We start from the raw sequence: 18,600 nt of genomic DNA on the forward strand, positions 1-18,600 counted from the left end.
CCTTGTGTGAGAAGACACAATATGGTGGAGGGAGCATGGATTTTGTGGAAAGGCAGAGCTGGGTTCAAATTCTTTCTCTTATTTACTAGCTGGCTGATCTTGGGAAAATTACTAAACCTTCCTAAATGGCAGTTTCCTGAGTTAAAATAAGGAAAATAAGGGGGCTAGCCCTGTGGCATGGTGGTTAAGTTCATGTGCTCCGCTTTGGTGGCCCAGGGTTTGCGGGTTTGGATCCTGGGCATGGACCTACACGCTGCTCATCAAGCCGTGCTTTGCTGGCATCCCACATACGAAATAGAGGAAGACTGGCACAAATGTTAGATTAGGGACAATCTTCCTTGAGTAAAAAAAAAAAAAAGAGGAAGATGGGCAACAGATGTTAGCTCAGGGCCAATTTTTGTCAGCAAAAAAATAAGGAAAATAAAAACAAACTTTGCAGGACTGTTCTTTTTAATGAGATGATGTGTCTAAAGTGCTTATACGTAATGTCTGGTACTTAGTATACGTTCAAGACACAGTAGCCAGTAAAACACAGCGTATCATTATGGCTCCAGTTTACCCTTTTGGCCTTGTCTCATTTCCTTGCAACATGAAAACTCTCCAAAAATACAAAGTGTTTATGCCCATTGTCCTTAAATGTGTCTTTGCTCTCTACCTTCTTGCTTCTCCATATGCCTCCTCCTGTTTTCCGTGTTTTTTTTATGACGCAGTTCAAATCCTCTTTTCTTCTCAGTAAGAAAATACTGGTCCATCTAGCACTTCTTGCCTTCTTTGCCATTCAGTCTGGCACTTAACATTTATAGTAGTTTCCTTTGTATTTGTGTGCTATCTTTCATAAAGTAGTCTTCTAGAGAGCAAGGATGTTACTGCACAAAGGGCACCATCTGCTCGCCGCGGGACAAAAGCCAATCATCAAGAGGCGTGATGGTGGCAGAGAAAGGGCATTTTATTCAGCGATAAGCTAGCACATTGGAAGATGGGGGAAATGCTGTCCTAAAGAGCCATCTTAAGAGGGACACAGAATCTTGAAGCAGTTATATAGGCCAGTGGGTGATAGGGGAGGAGGTTAGGAACATTGACCCTCTGGTGTTACAGACTGGGAGTGCTCACACCAGATGGACTCTCGTCTGCGGGTCATCACATTCCTAAGGAACTCAAAAGAACATCACAGCTGGGAGGTACATATACAAGCAGGGATCATAAAATCTACAGGGCAGGTGGATCTCCTGGAGGGTGCATATCCAGCTGGGTTTGTTAGTCAGAGGTCATTGAAAGTTACGATATGACTTCTTTTCTACAATATGGCTTCCCTTATGTCAATCTTGTGTTGAGCCGGTATCGAGGGGACTGACGCTTCTTTTTATTTTTTTAAAGATTGACGTCTGAGCTAATATCTCTTGCCAGTCTTCTTCCTTCTTTTTCTTCTTCTTCTCCCCAAAGCCCCCGAGTACAGAGTTGTATATTCTAGTTGTAGGTCCTTCTGGCTGTGGCATGTGGTCCGCCGCCTCAGCATGGCCTGACTAGCAGTGCCCCAAGAAGACTGCTGCCGCTTCTGACACCAGCTGCAAGTCAGGTACCCCCACTTCTGGCCAAGTAGCTACAAATCCAGGCGGTTGCTAAGCCCCCCCACCCCACAAGAATGCCTTTGCTTCAGATGCTAGTTCCGAGTTCAGAGGCCTCCAGGACACCCACACTTCTGACCAACTGACTATAAATCCAGGGCATTCCTGTGACCCCTGCCAGGTTCAGTAATTTGGTGGAATGCTTCCCAGAACTCAGGAAAGTGCTGTACTTACAATTTTATTATAAACAATATAAATTAGAACCAACAAATGAAGAGACGTGTAAGGCGAAGTCTGGGAGAGACCTGACTGCCGAGCTTTGTGCCCTCTCCCTGTAGAATCAGGGCACATCACTCCCCTGGCCCGTTAATGGGTTAACAACCAGGAAGCACCTCCGTGCTTCTGTCTCCAGAATTTTTATTGAGATCTCAGGATGTAGGCATGATTGATTAAACACTGGCCACATGACTGAACTGAGTTTCCAGCCCTCCCTCTCTCCCCAGAGGCTCTAATCACATCTAGTCTCTCTGGTGACCTGCCCCCATCCTGAGCCATCTTGTTAGCATAAACTCTAGTGTGAACCAGGGGGCTTACCAAAAGTAAATACACTTCTATCACCAGGGAAATTTCAAGGGTTTTAGAAGTTCCCTGCCAGGAAACCAGGACAAAGACAAGACAAATTCTTTATTATACAGCACCAGGTTTTTAAAAAATGGTAGGCCTTGAGAATCCTAATAGTTTGTTTTTTCTTAATTTGAAAACGTGCCATGGAAAGCTGAGGTGAGTGAGAAGTACTGAAGACTGGAAGATTTAAGAGCGGTAACTGATTTACTGATCTTTGTATTACTCAGGTGCTTTAATTGTTTAGACTTTATAGCTGTTTAAATCTTTATGCATCATGCAGTTTGAACTTTATGATTTTATGCATAAATGTGGTTCTGTTGGTAAAAAGGAACGAGGAAATTACTTGGAAAGATGAGCCAGTAGAATAACATAGGACCCTTTCCAGTTTTTACTACCTCACGCTGTCAAACAGGCAACCTTAAAAATAGATATTTTTGGGGCTATAGGTTGCTTCATTGGACTCTTTTTTCCCCCCTCTACTAGCAGGGTATTCAGAATGTACCACTTTCTCCAAGGAAGTGCTTAGTTCTATTTTTCTCTTGCAGATTGATTATACCGGAATAGACCCTTCCAGTCCCTGCAATAAATGTTTGTCTCCGAATGTGACACCTTGTGTTTGTATCATTAACTTCACACTGGAACAGTCATTTGAGGTCTGTATTCCCAAGTAATGTGTTAGAGAAGCCGTGCTTTGGAAAATCTCGATATTGTCTTAACTTTTCTTTACTACTTATTCTTTTTGTAGAGAAGTCCCTGTAATTTATTGGAGTCCATGTACACTTTTGAGGAAGATTGTTTTGTTTGGCTATTGCATTATGCTGTCCGGTAATTAAACACATGTAGTGTTTAAATAGCTTATTTTAGTTAGTACTTTATAAACTAAATTTAAAACATATTTCATCCTTTCACTGGAAAATTTTATAACTATCCAAATCAATTTTGTATCAAGTTTATGTCAACATCCACTTGCATTTTAAAAACTATTGCTCAATGTTTTGCCTTTTTTAATGCTAAAACAAGTTTTACTTTAGAAAATAAGTTCTAATTCACCCATCATTTAATTGTATTATTTTTCTGTCAGATATGAAGGATTACCATAAATGCAAATGTTAGTGAAACCTTATTGATCTTTTATTCCTTGATAAGCAGTTAGAACACCATCTATGTGTGTGTGTGTCTGTGTGCTTTTTGCATTCACACTTATCTGTCATTCTTGGAAACATAAAGATTCAGAATAGACATGTCAAGACTAGTTTGTGGTCTCTTTTACCTTAAAATTGAGCTTAAAAAAATTGTTTTATTCTTCAGAGAGCAAAACTACTTTAATACATGCCAACTTTTTAGATTTTTCTACACTTTAAATTTTCTTAAAGGTAGTGATGGCTTTTGTAGTCCCTGGTAGCTGGTTGCCATCTAGTGGTTGTAGATACTCTTGCCACCTAGGTAAAGGACAGTAATGCTGCCTTCTAAAAAACATGAAAATAAATTTGGGGGAAGACAGGAATTACTTTACTTTGTTTCAGCAGAAATAACATAAATTTAGAACATCATAAAAATCCTATTCTTTTTCAAAGTGATGCACACGCTATAAAGATACATGAAGTTCTGCTTTTCTCAGAACAGGTAGAATTAAAGAAATGAAAGAAACTTGTACTGCTTGAGAAGCTCCGTTAGTCCCCTCCCCAACTTAGACACTTATTTCAGAACTCCTCTTCCACAAAGGTGGTCACCCTCAGATTCAGTCTTTGTGGGCTCTGTTCCATCACAAGCCCAAACTTTGAATTGGACTAAATCCTTTTCAGAGAGCAGGTAAGTTATTTCATCTCACTATTCATTGAAAGGATCTTTTTTTAGTTTGTAAGTTGACTTTACTGCTTCTTAATTGAGATGATACTCTTTTTTAGAGCATATTCTTTGTTTCTGTGATATAATTTTGATAACCACAAATAAAATAAATAAATAAAAGGTTTCCGTGTAAACATTTTCTTTATATAGAATAGGAAAGTTTGCATAATTTGACATTTCAAAATCCAATTTTAAATAAATGATTGTTATATGAAAATAGCAAATCAAATAAAGCATACTTAAATTTTCATTAAATTCTTTTTGTTTTCCCTGAGTTCCTTTTAATTGAGGATAAGATTATAGATGATAGAGGTAGCAACCAGAAAGGAGAAAATAGCTTAATGTTTTGCTGCCTCTAAAAATCTTAGTCATTCAAGGTGGCTTCATAGCATCTTCTAAATAATGGTAGTGTGTATAGGTTACCCTTCTTTCCCAAGTGATTTCGAGTTGGCTCCACATTATGTTTCTTGATTATTATAAAGTGACTCATTGTCTTAGATGCCTTACTAGATTCCTTGAGGTTTTGTGTGTGTGAGTGAATAGTACTTCTTTGAAGTCTTTAAGGATATTTTCAAAGTTTACCCTTTGATTTTTGTAACATACCTTCTTTAACCTTATTTACAATTTGTACTGTTTTAGATTGGTAAGTACTGGTAGAATTCACCCCAGTACCAGTTTTAAGTTATCACAAATTCTAAACTAGTAAAGTCCAAATTACATAGCTTTTATGTATGCATGAAACAAGTTTATACTTAACAGTTTTATATGAAAACTTTTTCCTTTTCTTTTTCTATAGGGTAATGTGTTTATGTATTATGGACTGTCTAATTTCTATCAAAACCATCGTCGTTATGTGAAATCTCGAGATGATAGTCAACTAAATGGAGATTCTAGTGCTTTACTTGTAAGTAAGATGATGGAATATGAAAATGTGGTATCTAAGAAATAAGAACGTGTGGTAATTGTTCGGTTAGAAATGTTCAATTTGTGGGGCCGGCCCGGTGGCGCAGCGGTTAAGTTCGCACGTTCCGCTTCTCGGCGGCCCGGGGTTCGCTGGTTCGGATCCCGGGTGCGGACATGGCACTGCTTGGCAGCCATCCTGTGGTAGGCGTCCCACGTATAAACTAGAGGAAGATGGGCACGGATGTTAGCTCAGAGCCAGGCTTCCTCAGCAAAAAGAGGAGGACTGGCAGTAGTTAGCTGAGGGCTAATCTTCCTCCAAAAAAAACAAAAAAAAACAAAAAAAAAAGAAATGTTCAATTTGTTAATGTTAGGATCAAATTAAAGTGTTACTTGCCATTTATAGTTTGTTTAGTGAGGGTTTTCGTTAAAAAGTTTCTTTTTGCTGAAATTTGCACAGATTAGTGATTTCTTAACAGCCAGAGGACACATTACTACCTCCTTGTTTCTAGTAGTGTCATTGGGACTCCTGCTTTGTTAATCTGTCTGTAGTGGGATTTTGACGAGTCTTGCATTCTGGGCATATAATTTGTTCTGCTTGGGTTTGTTCATTATTATACTAAGTAGGAGTATATAAATAAGCTACTTCTAATTTCTGAGATTTAGAATCGAACATATATGCTCTCAATTTTTTAACTTGTGGGAAGCCCGAGTAGTAAAGTCTAAGGGGTGGGTTACTGAAAAACTGAGGAGCTTTTTGAAAATATAGATTCCAGAATTCTCCTAAGTCTGATATGTTAGTGTCTGCAGGGGTGGAGCTTTAAAATAGTATTTTTAATAAGCTTCCCTTCTGATACCTAGCCTAGTTTGGGTATCTGTGGACTAGAGGACCTTAGTTTCCTGAGTGTTGTTCAACTTTCCATAGTGGTGTTTGGTGCTCAGGTATTTTATGTGATGGATACCAATGCAGCAAACCTTCAGAGTCCCAGAGCAATTTAGGATCTCTTAGAAACTGTGATTCTCTTAGAATGCAATTTCGGACCGTAATGTGACCAGAATGGTCCTGGTAAACATAGCTGCCCTAGGTTATCCATATTGGTTTTATTGCTAGTTCCTGGTGTTTGGGATCTTAAGAAATAACAAGTCTATGTAAAGATTCTCGTTAGATCTGCAGTTTTGCAGTCCATGGGGGGCTTACATCTGTGGGATCTAAATTTTAGGACTCAAACCCAGAGAAAGTGATATTCTGTGAGACACATCAAATTCCTAAGAGCTTTCTGAATTTATTGATTGGGATCATAGATTTGCTGGATTCAAAGACGTAGAAGTGGTGGTTGATTTCCCTTTCTTTTATTTAGATATATGTTGTCTTCACTGAGGGAAAAAAAAGCTGAGATGGATTCTTTTCTTACAAACTGCCAGAAAGCCTGACTAGACTAAAGATTGATGAGTTTTTTCTGTAAAGAACCACATAGTAAATATTTTCATCTTTGCAGGTCATATGGTCTCTGTTGCAGCTACTCACGTCTGCCATTGTAGAATGAAAGCAGTCATAGAAAATACTTAGATTAATAGGTGTAGCTGTGTTCCGATAAAACTTTATTTACAAAAACAGGTGGTAAGCTGGATTTCGCATGCAGGCTGTCATTTATTAATCCCTGGACTAGACCAAAATATGAGTTTTAAGACCAGGTGGCTTTCAGAAATCTTAACGGTTCTAAGAATGGACAGATTGAAGTCCAAGTTACTTAACATTGTGTGTAAGCCCCTTCACAAAATGGTATCACCCAACCCCTCCAGGCTCCTTGTTTTATACTCTGTTTTTAACCTACCTTCGGCCTGGCTGCCCTGGGCCATGTATGCTACTCCCTAACCATGCCTGGTGACACAAGTAATCTGCCCTTTTTGGCATTTATATTTCATTTGCCTAGAATGCAGCTTTTACTCTTTCCCTGGAGGTCCTCTCATCTCCAGACCTGTTGTTTTCTTTAGTCCCTTTGATGCAAAATAACTTCTTTACATATTTACTTCATTCATACTGTGTTCTAAGTCACTTCTCTCCACATCATCCATTCTTGCTCTTCCTTTCTAGGACATTTTCTACATAGCTACTATAGAGATCTCTAAAAAAGTATAAATACCACTTCTCTGCTTAAAATCTTTGAACGGTTTACTAGCACTTGAAGTAGAATCTCAGGATGATCTGAGCTATGCATGACTCTCCAGTCTCATGATATGTCATTCTCCTTATTGCCATGCTCCGACTACGTTCACCTTTTACGTTCTCAGAAATATCAAGTTCTTTCTCAATGGCATGTACTGTTCTCCCTGCCTAAAACTCTCTTCTGTGTGCTCTTCACATGGCTGTCTCCTACTTTTCTGTAGGTCTTAACTTATATGATGCTACCTCCAGAGACAAACTTCTCCTTATCATAGGTTCTAAAGTAGCTCTTCCTACCCTCCCCCATTAATTACTTGCATAGCATTTTCATAACAATTACTGCAATTGGCAATTATTTATTTGTTTGTTTATCTTGTCTTCCCAATTGTAAGCTCATGAGGGCGGAGAGCATGACTTTCTTTAATCACCATATACCAAGCGCCTAGCCAGTGCCTAGCATGTGGAAAGCATTTAATAAATATAAGTTGAATAAACATAGACACCTTTATCATGACTCTTATTTTATATTATAGTGTTTCCTCTATTGTATTGTGAGCTGCTTAAAAGCAGGGACTTTTTTTTTCATTTTTCTTTTTCTGGCACCTTCCATGGTATGTGGTACATATTAGGTACTCTTTCCTAAGCCAGTTACTGCCAAGTACCTAGCTTTACTTAGTTCAGTACCTGACACATAGGTAGTAAATAATACTGTCTTTTCTTTTAAAACTTCCTTAAGAATTTAATGGCTAGAACATATTTGCCCTACCGAGTGTTTATTTACATTTAATAATCTTTTTTTGCTAAATCACAATTTTCATCAAAATATTCTAATAAGCCAGTTATGTATTATCTATCCTCATGGTCTCAGAATACTAAGTAACTTTCTAAATCTAAATGGCTTAGGGACCAAAAAGCTGAGAAGTCAAATATTAAAGAGTTTATGAGATCCCTGCCACATGTTTCCTTAGCCTTCTTCTGTCCTTTTCACTCATGCACTTCTTTTTCCACTCTAGTCGTAGAGAATGTAAATATAAAGCAAGGTTGGTTGGTAATGGAATAGCCCTATGGGGACTAACTAGGGTCCACTTAATTTCAAATTGAGAATGTCTTGGTCTGTTTATGTGTTTTGAGACATGGCTTAATGTGGCCTTGGAGTCCCAGAACAACTCAGACATATGCCTAATCTCAGACTTGGTAGAATCTCTAGCTTAATAACCCTGCGACTGACACATCTCCTTGAGATCTTCAGTAGGGACTAAGTCAAAACCAAATCTGGAGGACAGACAAGTCGTCTTTGTCTTGCCAGCGTTGTCATTTACCTTGTACCTAGCACAGTTTAAAGAAGGTTGGTGTATTCTAGCAATCTGCATTACATTAGACCCCCTTCCTTCCTTCCTTCCTTCCTTTGACATGGGGTTTAACGCAAAATTTAGAAGTTCGAGATTATCTAGTTGAACATGTTCATTTTATAAGTGAGGCCCCGATAAATCAAGGGACTTGCCCAAAGTCACATAGTACATAGCTGGAGCTAGAACCTCCAGTCTCTTTACTTCCAGTTCAAGATTCCTTTATGTCACAACTGGATTGACAATAGACTGCTCCTTAATGTTTCTTGGGCAGAAAAAAGAAAACTCTTTGTGGTTATGATTTCTGCATTGATATGAAAATAAGAAAATACCAGTTTGATATATGCCTATATGACAAAAGTATGCAAGGAAAGGTTACATTAAAAAGGTAATACAGTAATGTTAAGGAATGTATTTTGAGTATTTACATGTGGTGTTATTTCTAGTCTGTTTACAATACAGACTCATTTTGTGTGCATTGTAAGTGAGAGACGTAGGGATTGAATTTTTAAAAAACTTTTATTCTGTTGTTCAAGGATTGAATTTTTAATCATTAATTAGGGCTGGCTCATAGTTCTCCCAGAGGCCTGGGTAATAATTTCTCTTTTCTTTTCCTTCTCAACCTCAGAATCCCAGTAAGGAATGTGAGCCTTATCGAAGAAATGAAGACAAACCAATTGCCCCATGTGGAGCAATTGCCAACAGCATGTTTAATGGTATGATATAGATATAGACATATAGAATTAGAAAAATTTCAATCTTATTACAGATTTGACAGTCTAGTAAACAAGAATTCAATTGAGAAATTCAACAACTTGGAGGTAAATATATCAATTATTATTCAGTAGGGTATTATAATGCTTTGTGACTTTCTTTTGAGAATTCTTATATTTTAAGAATGAATTTCTTTCTCTGGGGAGAGAGAAGCAGAGACATTCTGCTCACCTTCTTATTTCATATATAATAAAGTAAAAGCCAGGCCACGTTTCCCACCAACTTTGAATATTTGTATCATTGAAAAGAAGCTACTGTTGATCACTTAGAGAAGCACTGTCTGATGTAAATATAATATGAACCATAAATGTGAGACATGTATATAATTTTAAGTTTTCTAGTGGTCACATTAAAAACAATAAAAAGAAACAGGTGAAATTAATTTTAATAGTGTATTTTATTGAACCCAGTATGCCCAAAATATAATCATTTTGGCATGCAAATGATATTCAGTATATAAAACTTATTGATGAGATATTTTATATTCTTTTTTTTGTACTGTCTTTGATATCTGATGTATATTATATGCTTACAAAACATATTCATTTGGACCAGCCAGAATTTCGAGGGCTCTATAGCCGTATAGCTAGTGGCTACTATATTGGACAGTACAGATAGAGACATGGCTAAGCCAGGAGCTATTTAGGAATGCATTTTTCCAAGGAAGGAGGAGAGGCAGATTGACCTTGCAGATTGTTTTATTTGGGTTAATATTAAAACATTTGGCCTTATCACATATTAGCTAGCTATATAGGAAAGTAACCTACAACTGCATTGAGGGAAAACAAGTTCATCTAGGATTATAAAGTTACCATGTTTAACTCGCATATAAATAATCAAGAGCAAATATACATCCAATGCCTATACCATTACAATCACTTTTGGGAGCAAACACCAGATCGTCATTTCTCATAGAGTAAAGCAGGTACTATGGATTTTCAATAGATGTTTAGCAATGTCTTCCTTTTCTTGTGTTTAGATACATTAGAATTGTTTCTGGTTGGCAATGCATCTTATCCTACGCTTATTCCTTTGAAAAAGAAAGGTATTGCTTGGTGGACAGATAAAAATGTGAAATTCAGAAATCCCCCTGGAGGAGAACCCCTAGCAGAACGATTCAAAGGTAAAATATCACTAATATCCCTTTAAAACATGGTATAAGCTAGGAGTTTTAATGAAGTACCTAAAATGTTCTGTCTTTAGAATCTTAAAGAGTTTGTGCTTTTTGAAAACAATTTTTCTTGACTTCATACCACATTAAATAAAATATGTAGTATGTTCTAATGTACTGAAATTCTAAACAAAATTATTCTTTTAATCTTGGATTTCTCTGGTATTTTTTTATAAGCATTTCAGCTATAATCTTTTAAAACTGTGGCAAAATTTCTTTTTAAGAAGCCCCAAATATTTATTGTAAGTCCCAATTTAGTTTTGTTTCTATGCCGCCTTAATTTCGCAATGTAATGTTTCTTACTATTATTTCTTTGCATTAAATTACCTATCTTTTGGTATATACTCAATAGCCTACTTTTAGTATTATGTTAATGAGATATCAGTCAAATCTTTGTAATTATTTAAGTTGTTACATGAGGAATTGGTTTCTCTCTAGATTTTAAGACTGCTTTTAGAATATAAGAAAAATATTCAGATTTTGTGTTGCATATCTTTATTTTATTAGAGTATGAATTTTCAGTGAAACTTTTAATAGAATTGAATATTTTGTCTCTCCCTGACCCTCACCCGTCCTTTTTAAGGTACAACAAAGCCAGTAAACTGGGTTAATCCAGTATACATGCTGGATCCTGATTCAGATAATAATGGGTTCATAAATGAGGATTTTATTGTTTGGATGCGTACTGCAGCATTACCTACTTTTCGTAAGTTATATCGTCTTATAGAGCGGAAAAGTGATTTACATCCAACGTTACCAGCTGGACAATACTATTTGAATATCACGTACAGTATCCTTTTTTGGCTATGTGTACAGATTCATAGAATTTGAAAAAGTGTAGTCCAGCCTTATCTCAGTTATGTGGCATGCTACTTTGTGTTTTGGTTTTGATCTCTGCACTTTTCTAAGCGTATGTGTGTATGTATGAGAAAGTATCTTTTAATTTATATCTTCTAGAAGTGTCTTAAATTTTTATATACTTTGTACTAGGGTTCAAGCATATTATTTGGTAAAATTAAAATTACTAAAAATGTGGATGCTAGATTTATTAATAAGTAGATATTTTTACAAGCTAAATTGTAATTGTGCTTAATGCAAAGGCCAGTGAGTGTACGTAATACTAAATAAGTGTTAGTGGTACTGGGCTGTCTTAATGTATGTTTTTAGGTATTAAAAATCAGGATGTGTTAGTTCTTATCAACATAATTGTTTATAATTATTGCTCTGTTCATAATACCAAAACATTTTTATCATTAGCTGTATTGTTCCACATTAATAATTTAGGTGTATCTTCACTGCTGATAAATATCATTTCTTTCATCCTGACTATACATCAACATTGTACTAAGTACTTTCCATGCATTATTTTATTTAATTCAAGCCTTATGAGATAGGAATCATCTTGATGTTACAGAAAAGGGTACAGGAACATAGAGCATTTCAGTAATTTACCTGAGGTTACACAGGAGCTATGTAGACGAGTTGGGGTTCATAATCAAACTGTTGACTCCAAAGGCTGTGCCTTTACCATCAACCACCACTACCGGCTGCATCCCTAACTAGTTTACGCAAGTAGGCAGACCAATCCGTATCGACCTGAACGCAGTCTTTCCTAAGATGGAAATATTGGGCACTATCTTTTGTTCTAAACAAAGTCCTTACATCTTTAATGTCTAGCCCATTGCTTGTATATATCATGGATGAAAAGTTTCTCAAATATTAGTGTTTAAATGTTTGCTGATGATCTTTGCATTTTCCATTTTTCATAATCTAAATTAGCCATAAGTTTATAGGTTTCCTTTTAGAATGGATTAGTAAATGGTTAAATTAATAGACCTAATTTCAAAATAAAGGTCCTTTTGGATCTTAGTCTCTTGATTTTGCACCCCAGTACACAACTGAATATGACTGGATAGTCCAGACTGCAAGTGACCAAGTCTGTGAAACTAGGCCCGCATAGGAGCAGTTTTGGACAGACAGACCCAGTTCAGGTGCTGGTAGGAAAAACATTATCCTGAGACTATAGCCAAAGCAGAGGGCAGCTCTGTCACAGTTAGCATCCAAAAGAGTAAGGGCATATACCAGCCTGTAGCCTGGGCACAATAAGGGGAAGTCTTTGGAGCACTCTGGAATTCTTAGTTGACAGTTTGCATCCCAGGCATTGAGAGCAGAACTGTCAGGAGGATTGCAGGCTATCTGGAATGAAAATTGACAAGACAGAAATTTGGGCCTGCAAAACATCAAGGTTTAATTATCAAGATTGGACATAAGGAGGGAACTAGACATTAGAGTTAAGGCAGAACCCATTTGTTAGGGTTGGGATATAGAGTGAGACTAGCATGGGTGATTTGATACTATGTCTCCCAGGGTGCTGAGTTAGTTAGAGCTTTTATAATCGTTCCTGCCTCAGGCTAGGATTGAGTTAAACTAGTAGAGCTGAGCCTGCCCTTTGGGTTATAAGGCCCATCTGTAGGGATGGAGAGTTGTAGAAACTAGAGAAACAGATGGGGCCTAACACTTGATTCAAAAGATGCTTTTGAGGGGCTGGCCCAGTGGCGTAGTGCTTAAGTTTGTGCACTCTGCTTGGCCCAGGGTTCACAGTTTCGGATCCTAGGTGTGGACCTAGCACTGCTTGTTAAGCCACGCTGTGGTGGTGTCCCACATAAAATAAAGGGAGATTGGCAACAGATGTTAGCTCAGGCCCAATCTTCCTCACACACATAAAAAAGATGCTTTTGAAAAGGTGGTAAACCTTTCACATAGGGATTTAGTTCTTTCTCCTCCACCCTAACTCTTGCTGAAATCCTAGAATTAGTCCATGTAGGTAGCTCATCCAATATACTGATATCCCATTTCTTAAATCTCTTTAACAATCCACTCTTCACTTCCACTCTGTTTTAGCTGTTAACTCTGTGGCACACCATGAATTTTATCATTGCTCCAAATCAGCAAGTTAAAACTTCAGTATCATGCTTCTTGACCTTGGGCTCAGAGTCCTCTCGTAATTTCCTAACTACACTCTTCACATGCTCTTTGAGCTTGCAGAGACACCCCCATCCCAGCCAGTCCCTTCATTCTTGCATTTTCTCCTGGTCTGTCCATCACTTCTTCCTCTATAGATTTCATTGCTGTTCATCTGTAATATTTTCTCACATTACATTTCTTTGTGGTCGTTTGCCCCTCCCGTGTAATGAGAACAAAAGTATCTGAGAAATGATACAATCCTTAAATTTGGTTGTTTTTGCTTGTAAACTATATTGGCTTTTACTACTAACATTTAATTTGCTAAATCAGTCCTTCAGGATAATAATTATATAATTATTTTGTGATTTAGAACATATGAATAAAGTGCCTCTGTATCATAGAATTATACTAATGAATTACAAGCAATTAAATGCCAACTTTTTAAGTTGTATTTAAAAATCAAGAAAGTAGACATGGAAAAGTCTTCCTATACACTCTTCAGATTACCCTGTACATTCTTTTGATGGACGAAAACGGATGATCTTGAGCACTATTTCATGGATGGGAGGAAAAAATCCATTTTTGGGGATTGCTTACATCGCTGTTGGATCCATCTCCTTTCTTCTGGGAGTTGTACTGCTAGTAATTAATCATAAATACAGAAACAGTAGTAATACTGCTGACATTACCATTTAATTTTATATTCTGAAAACAAATTTACTGCATGTGCATCAAGGCCAGTCCTATTCAACCTAGCTTTCGAATGCTGATGTCATACTAACTAATGTCTGGTTAGTATGTTGTTTTTGAAGTTGGCACATAACTTTGTTTTTAAACAGGCTTCGTCCTTTGCTTCTTCCTTATGGATGACTTATGAAAATATATGACGGGTATAAAACAAATTAGCTAGACTGATCATATCAACACTGTAACTGCTGAAATGGCATTCTGATGTTTGCTTTTTGTTGGGACAGGCCACGTGATGCATAGAGCCTCTTTCATGTGAAATGTGTCTACTGCTTAAATGTTTATGCTGTGTTGGTAATATTATATTGACATGTGATACTGTATATGTGTGCCTATTGTGTGAAGAAAGGGATTACAAGATGTATGAGTATAATGACTTGCTAACTTTTTAGGATTCAGAGTTATGAAGAGATGAAGAAAGACCAATCTAAATGAAACACATCATCATTTTCATGTGTTGTGTGTAAAGCCTTAAAGTACCATCTTTATTGAGGTGGCTCATGTATTCAATTTATCCAGTACAGTTCTTTGTCAAGCTTAACTTTGATTTCAAAGGCTATGCTTACTTAGTCTAGCATAGGAATTAATGGTCATGTCTGAAGAGGTCAGGTAGGTCTCAGGTAGGAGATTGTAAAATTCCTCTTTCCATTTGGTTAAGTTGTTGCAGTCAAGAACCCCAGCTCACTTGATGAGTTTTTCCATGTGGTCATGTCCCTCTAGAGATGAAAGAATACGGGTGAGGTGGGAAAACTTCTTGGCAGACCTTCATCTTCTGCCTCAACTGTAAACTAGTTGTAAATGTTCAAAAGAGACTGTTTTCATTCTCGTGGTATTTAACATTCAGAAATTCCCTTCAGCGTTGAAAAGACCCCAAGCTGTTTTAATTGTGCAGGTAAGTGTTTTGACTTAAGTACTCTTATTGTATTGCAGAAATTTTGGAAACAGTAACCTTCGTTTCCTCTATCTTTCATTCACTTTTTGCATATGGGTCAAAAATGGATGCGTATGCACGATCTCTTTTGTTAAGGCACCACTTGTTTTGGTTGGTTTTCCTAAGACACATTTTAAAAAGAAGTTCTTTAAATTTCTTGATTAAATTTTGAGGATTTTGAAGTGTGTACATGATAAATTATAATATATATGGTTGAAGTTATTTTATTTTCTATTAACTGGACTTATTTTAATATTCCTTATTGAATAAATGCTGTAATTTGTTTGCGATGGAACTTATTCTTGAATATAAACTTATTTTTTCACATGCATGAAAATGTATGTCTTAATCAGAGGAGGCTTAATTGCATTGAAATTGCAATTTTTTTTTTTACTAAAATAACTCACGTTTGTATAGAAGAATGCTCGTTTGATATTCAGAATTTGTAATGGTTTCCTTCAGTTATATTTTAAATCAAAAGCTTTGGATCATGTATCTATTTTGATTAATATATTTTTTTTTTAAAAAATGTAGTGCTTAATAGTAGAAATGTGCCACACTTCTTAAGTTTTGTATAACATGAAATTCAGTTAAAACAACTTGTAGTTCATAATGACTTTTAACTGGTAGAATATTACTTGCATGAGGTACTTAATGTATGATTATCCTGAAATTTCTGACTGTATAGGATATTCTTTGTCTAAAAATATTCTTTGTTTTGTCGGTCCTTCAGAACAGTGCTGTTTATTCTGATAGTTGACTTCTTGCACGTGGTGGTTTATTTTCTGGCATACTTCACTGGGGGAGAGGGGTTTTTGCCAGTCTTTCCAGATTGAATTTGTGCTGTTTAAGGAGGACTGCCATCCTGTGTCTCTTTTCCTAACTAGGGGACCAAAGGTGCTGCTAAAGAAAAGTTGAAGAGCCCTTCCAACACTTTGTTATCTGTGGTGAAGATGGAATCTTAAAATATGTTTAGAGTTTTCTCTATTTTACAAGTACATTGATGGCCTAAGTTCCTCCCTGTCTCCTGCCATTTGAGCCCTAAGAGATCCTGGTTGCTAAATAGGAGGAATGTGGAACATTGATATGGCCTCTGTGAAGCATGGGGGAGGGAGAACAGTTCTTGCCTGTGGGCTTTATGCTCATCTTTTGGAAACATTGATGTCATATTCAACTTGCAAAGAATCATACTGCATTTTACGACCACTAGGTTAAGTAGAAGGCATTGAAGAATGCATTATCTTGTAGGAAGTATTTTGATATATGAAGTTTCGCAGTTGAAGGAGTTATTTAATGAGTAAAAGCTAAGAAATTTCATTGAAATCCTGTCAGTTTAAAAATAAATTGATAAAAATAACTAAACTACCTAATAGAGAATTATCCAACGAAGAGGAGAGTCAAGTGAATATTATTTATGGGTTAGTCACAGTTTATTTGTAACCTTGATTATATTAAAAGATAACTTTCTGTTAGTATGTTCTGCATTAATAAAAATGAACAAAATTAATTTTGATATGTTCAAGTGTCTTGCTAAAAGAACAATGCCTCAATGTTGTTGCTAATGTGTGGCACTAAATTTTAGCCCAGGGTCAATGAGTTCGAGTTTTAACATATCCATGCCTAGATTTGATTGCCATATGTGTATATATTAATCTCTCCAACAGCATTAACTGCAAGGTTTATCTGTATTACTGAGAAACATCTGTTCTTACCAAGAAGTAGTCACATTGTCATCTGAGTTATAGGCAGGTTGGGTAACTTTGGTGTTAGATCAAGGGAAATTTCTGGCAAATAGAAAATGAAGAACTGGTAGCGAGGCAAGGATGGTGAAAATAAGAAGTGGGCAGAGCATGCAGGAAGTGAAAAGCCAGACTAAGAGAGAGGAGCAGCTGAGAGGTAGGGTTAATGAATGCTATTCAGCCTGCTCAGCTCCTGTTTCGTGGAAACACTGCCTTGCAATTATTGTATAGTCTTTTGTTGGTTAAGCTGTAAAGTTTTGTTCTTTGTGAACATGGTTATTTTGGGGGAGGGTGAAGGGAGTGAGGAAATGCTATTTCAAGAAGAATTTTGATGCATAAATGTTGGTTGTTGAGTTTGGATGATCCAGTAAAGTGTTGTAGAGCCTTTTTCTAGCCCATACCCCATCAATAAACATAAAAATCACATTTCCCCTAATGTCATTTGAAATTTCAAAATAAATATATCTAAAATCAAATCAGACCATGGTGACCTTATTTGCTTTTATATATCTGTAAAATTTGTTAAAGTAACATGTGTACACAATTTTAAAAATCTAGGGCCAGCCCTGGTGGCCTAGTGGTTGAGTTTGGTGCACTCTGCTTCAGTGGCCCAGGTTTGGTTCCTGGGCATGGACCTCCACCGCTTGCTTGTCAGTGGCCATGCTGTGGTGGTGGCTCATATAGAAAAAGAGGAAGATTGGCAGTGGATGTTAGCTCAGGGCAAATCTTCCTCAGCAAAAAAAAAAATAATTAAAAAATCTAATGGCCTTGTGATGAAAAAGAGCAGTCCCTGTCCCAACTTTTTTTGCCTTCCAGAGAGAATCATTTTGACTCCAGAAGTTGTTTCTTTTGGTATTTAGAGATTTAACCGTTTGAGACCGTAATATCTTCTTGATGAGGTTACCTGATGATTTAGCTCTCCAACAAACATAACCTCCTCTTCTCCCATTATATAGTTATAATATTTAGTAAATGCATTAGCTGTTGTTTAATTATGACTATAAATTACTACAGTATACAGTATACAGTAAGAAAAAAGTAGCACACAGTGATTACATTTTGCATCATTTTTCTTGGAATTAATTATCATCTTATTTTTAACACATATAAATTTCTGGAAACCCCTCTTGAAATTTTTTCAACTTCTCTGTCGGGTCCACCGTGTTCTCATCACTAGTTTTGAAGGGTTTTTCTCCTTACACATCAGATAATCTGATTCCCTGTTTTTACTACAGAGGTCTATTCTGTGTGTGTTCTTCTGGCCAGTCTGTCTGTACTGGTTGTCCTCTTGGCTGGCTACACAGCCATTACTCACGCCCTCCTTTTGTCACCCTCCTATGTTAGATCTGCTGATTCCTAGTTTACACTCTTTGTTTACTAGAGTACTTCCTAAGACACTTAAAGCTTCCTTTCTGCGAAAGGAAGGGGTTGAAGGAGGGTCTGTTTCTTTCCTTTTAACACTCTGCTTCCACCATGTCTTCCACCTTACCTTCTATTTTCCGCTTCACATGCATTTCCCTGTATCTGCCTCTCTGCGTATCCCTTCCACCTAGTTGTCTTCCATTACTTCTCTCCAGATAAAAAATTCTTTTGTCTTCTACCTGTGGTAGACAGCGATGGAGGTGAGAGATTGTATTTGTTTGGCTGAGAGAGGTAGGGCAGAGGTCTTGGGGATCTGACCATTCTGTTGCATAATTTTCAGCTGGTCATTTTCAGGCGTGTCCCTTGGCGCCGCTCTCTGCTGTAACGTTTACCTCCAAGTCTGAGCTTCTCGGGTTGTGGGACCAGTCAGTATGCTTCTCACCAGTATCCCCCTTGTAATCCCTTTAGATTGCA

General features: G+C 37.0%; 1 protein-coding gene across 1 annotated transcript in view; it reads left to right on the top strand.

Moving 5' to 3' along the window:
• The window catches only part of TMEM30A (transmembrane protein 30A), a 30,600-nt gene extending 13,360 nt beyond the window's left edge, over positions 1-17,240 (top strand). Inside the window, exons 2-7 of the mRNA XM_046675706.1 lie at positions 2,732-2,839; positions 4,828-4,935; positions 9,067-9,154; positions 10,192-10,335; positions 10,967-11,173; positions 13,850-17,240. Of these exons, the coding sequence (XP_046531662.1) occupies positions 2,732-2,839; positions 4,828-4,935; positions 9,067-9,154; positions 10,192-10,335; positions 10,967-11,173; positions 13,850-14,043 (849 nt within the window). The 3' untranslated portion in view covers positions 14,044-17,240. The remainder of the gene's footprint in view (positions 1-2,731; positions 2,840-4,827; positions 4,936-9,066; positions 9,155-10,191; positions 10,336-10,966; positions 11,174-13,849) is intronic.
• Positions 17,241-18,600: the final 1,360 nt, after the last annotated feature.

Source organism: Equus quagga, chromosome 11, assembly GCF_021613505.1.
Source record: "Equus quagga isolate Etosha38 chromosome 11, UCLA_HA_Equagga_1.0, whole genome shotgun sequence".
NCBI lineage: Eukaryota > Metazoa > Chordata > Mammalia > Perissodactyla > Equidae > Equus > Equus quagga.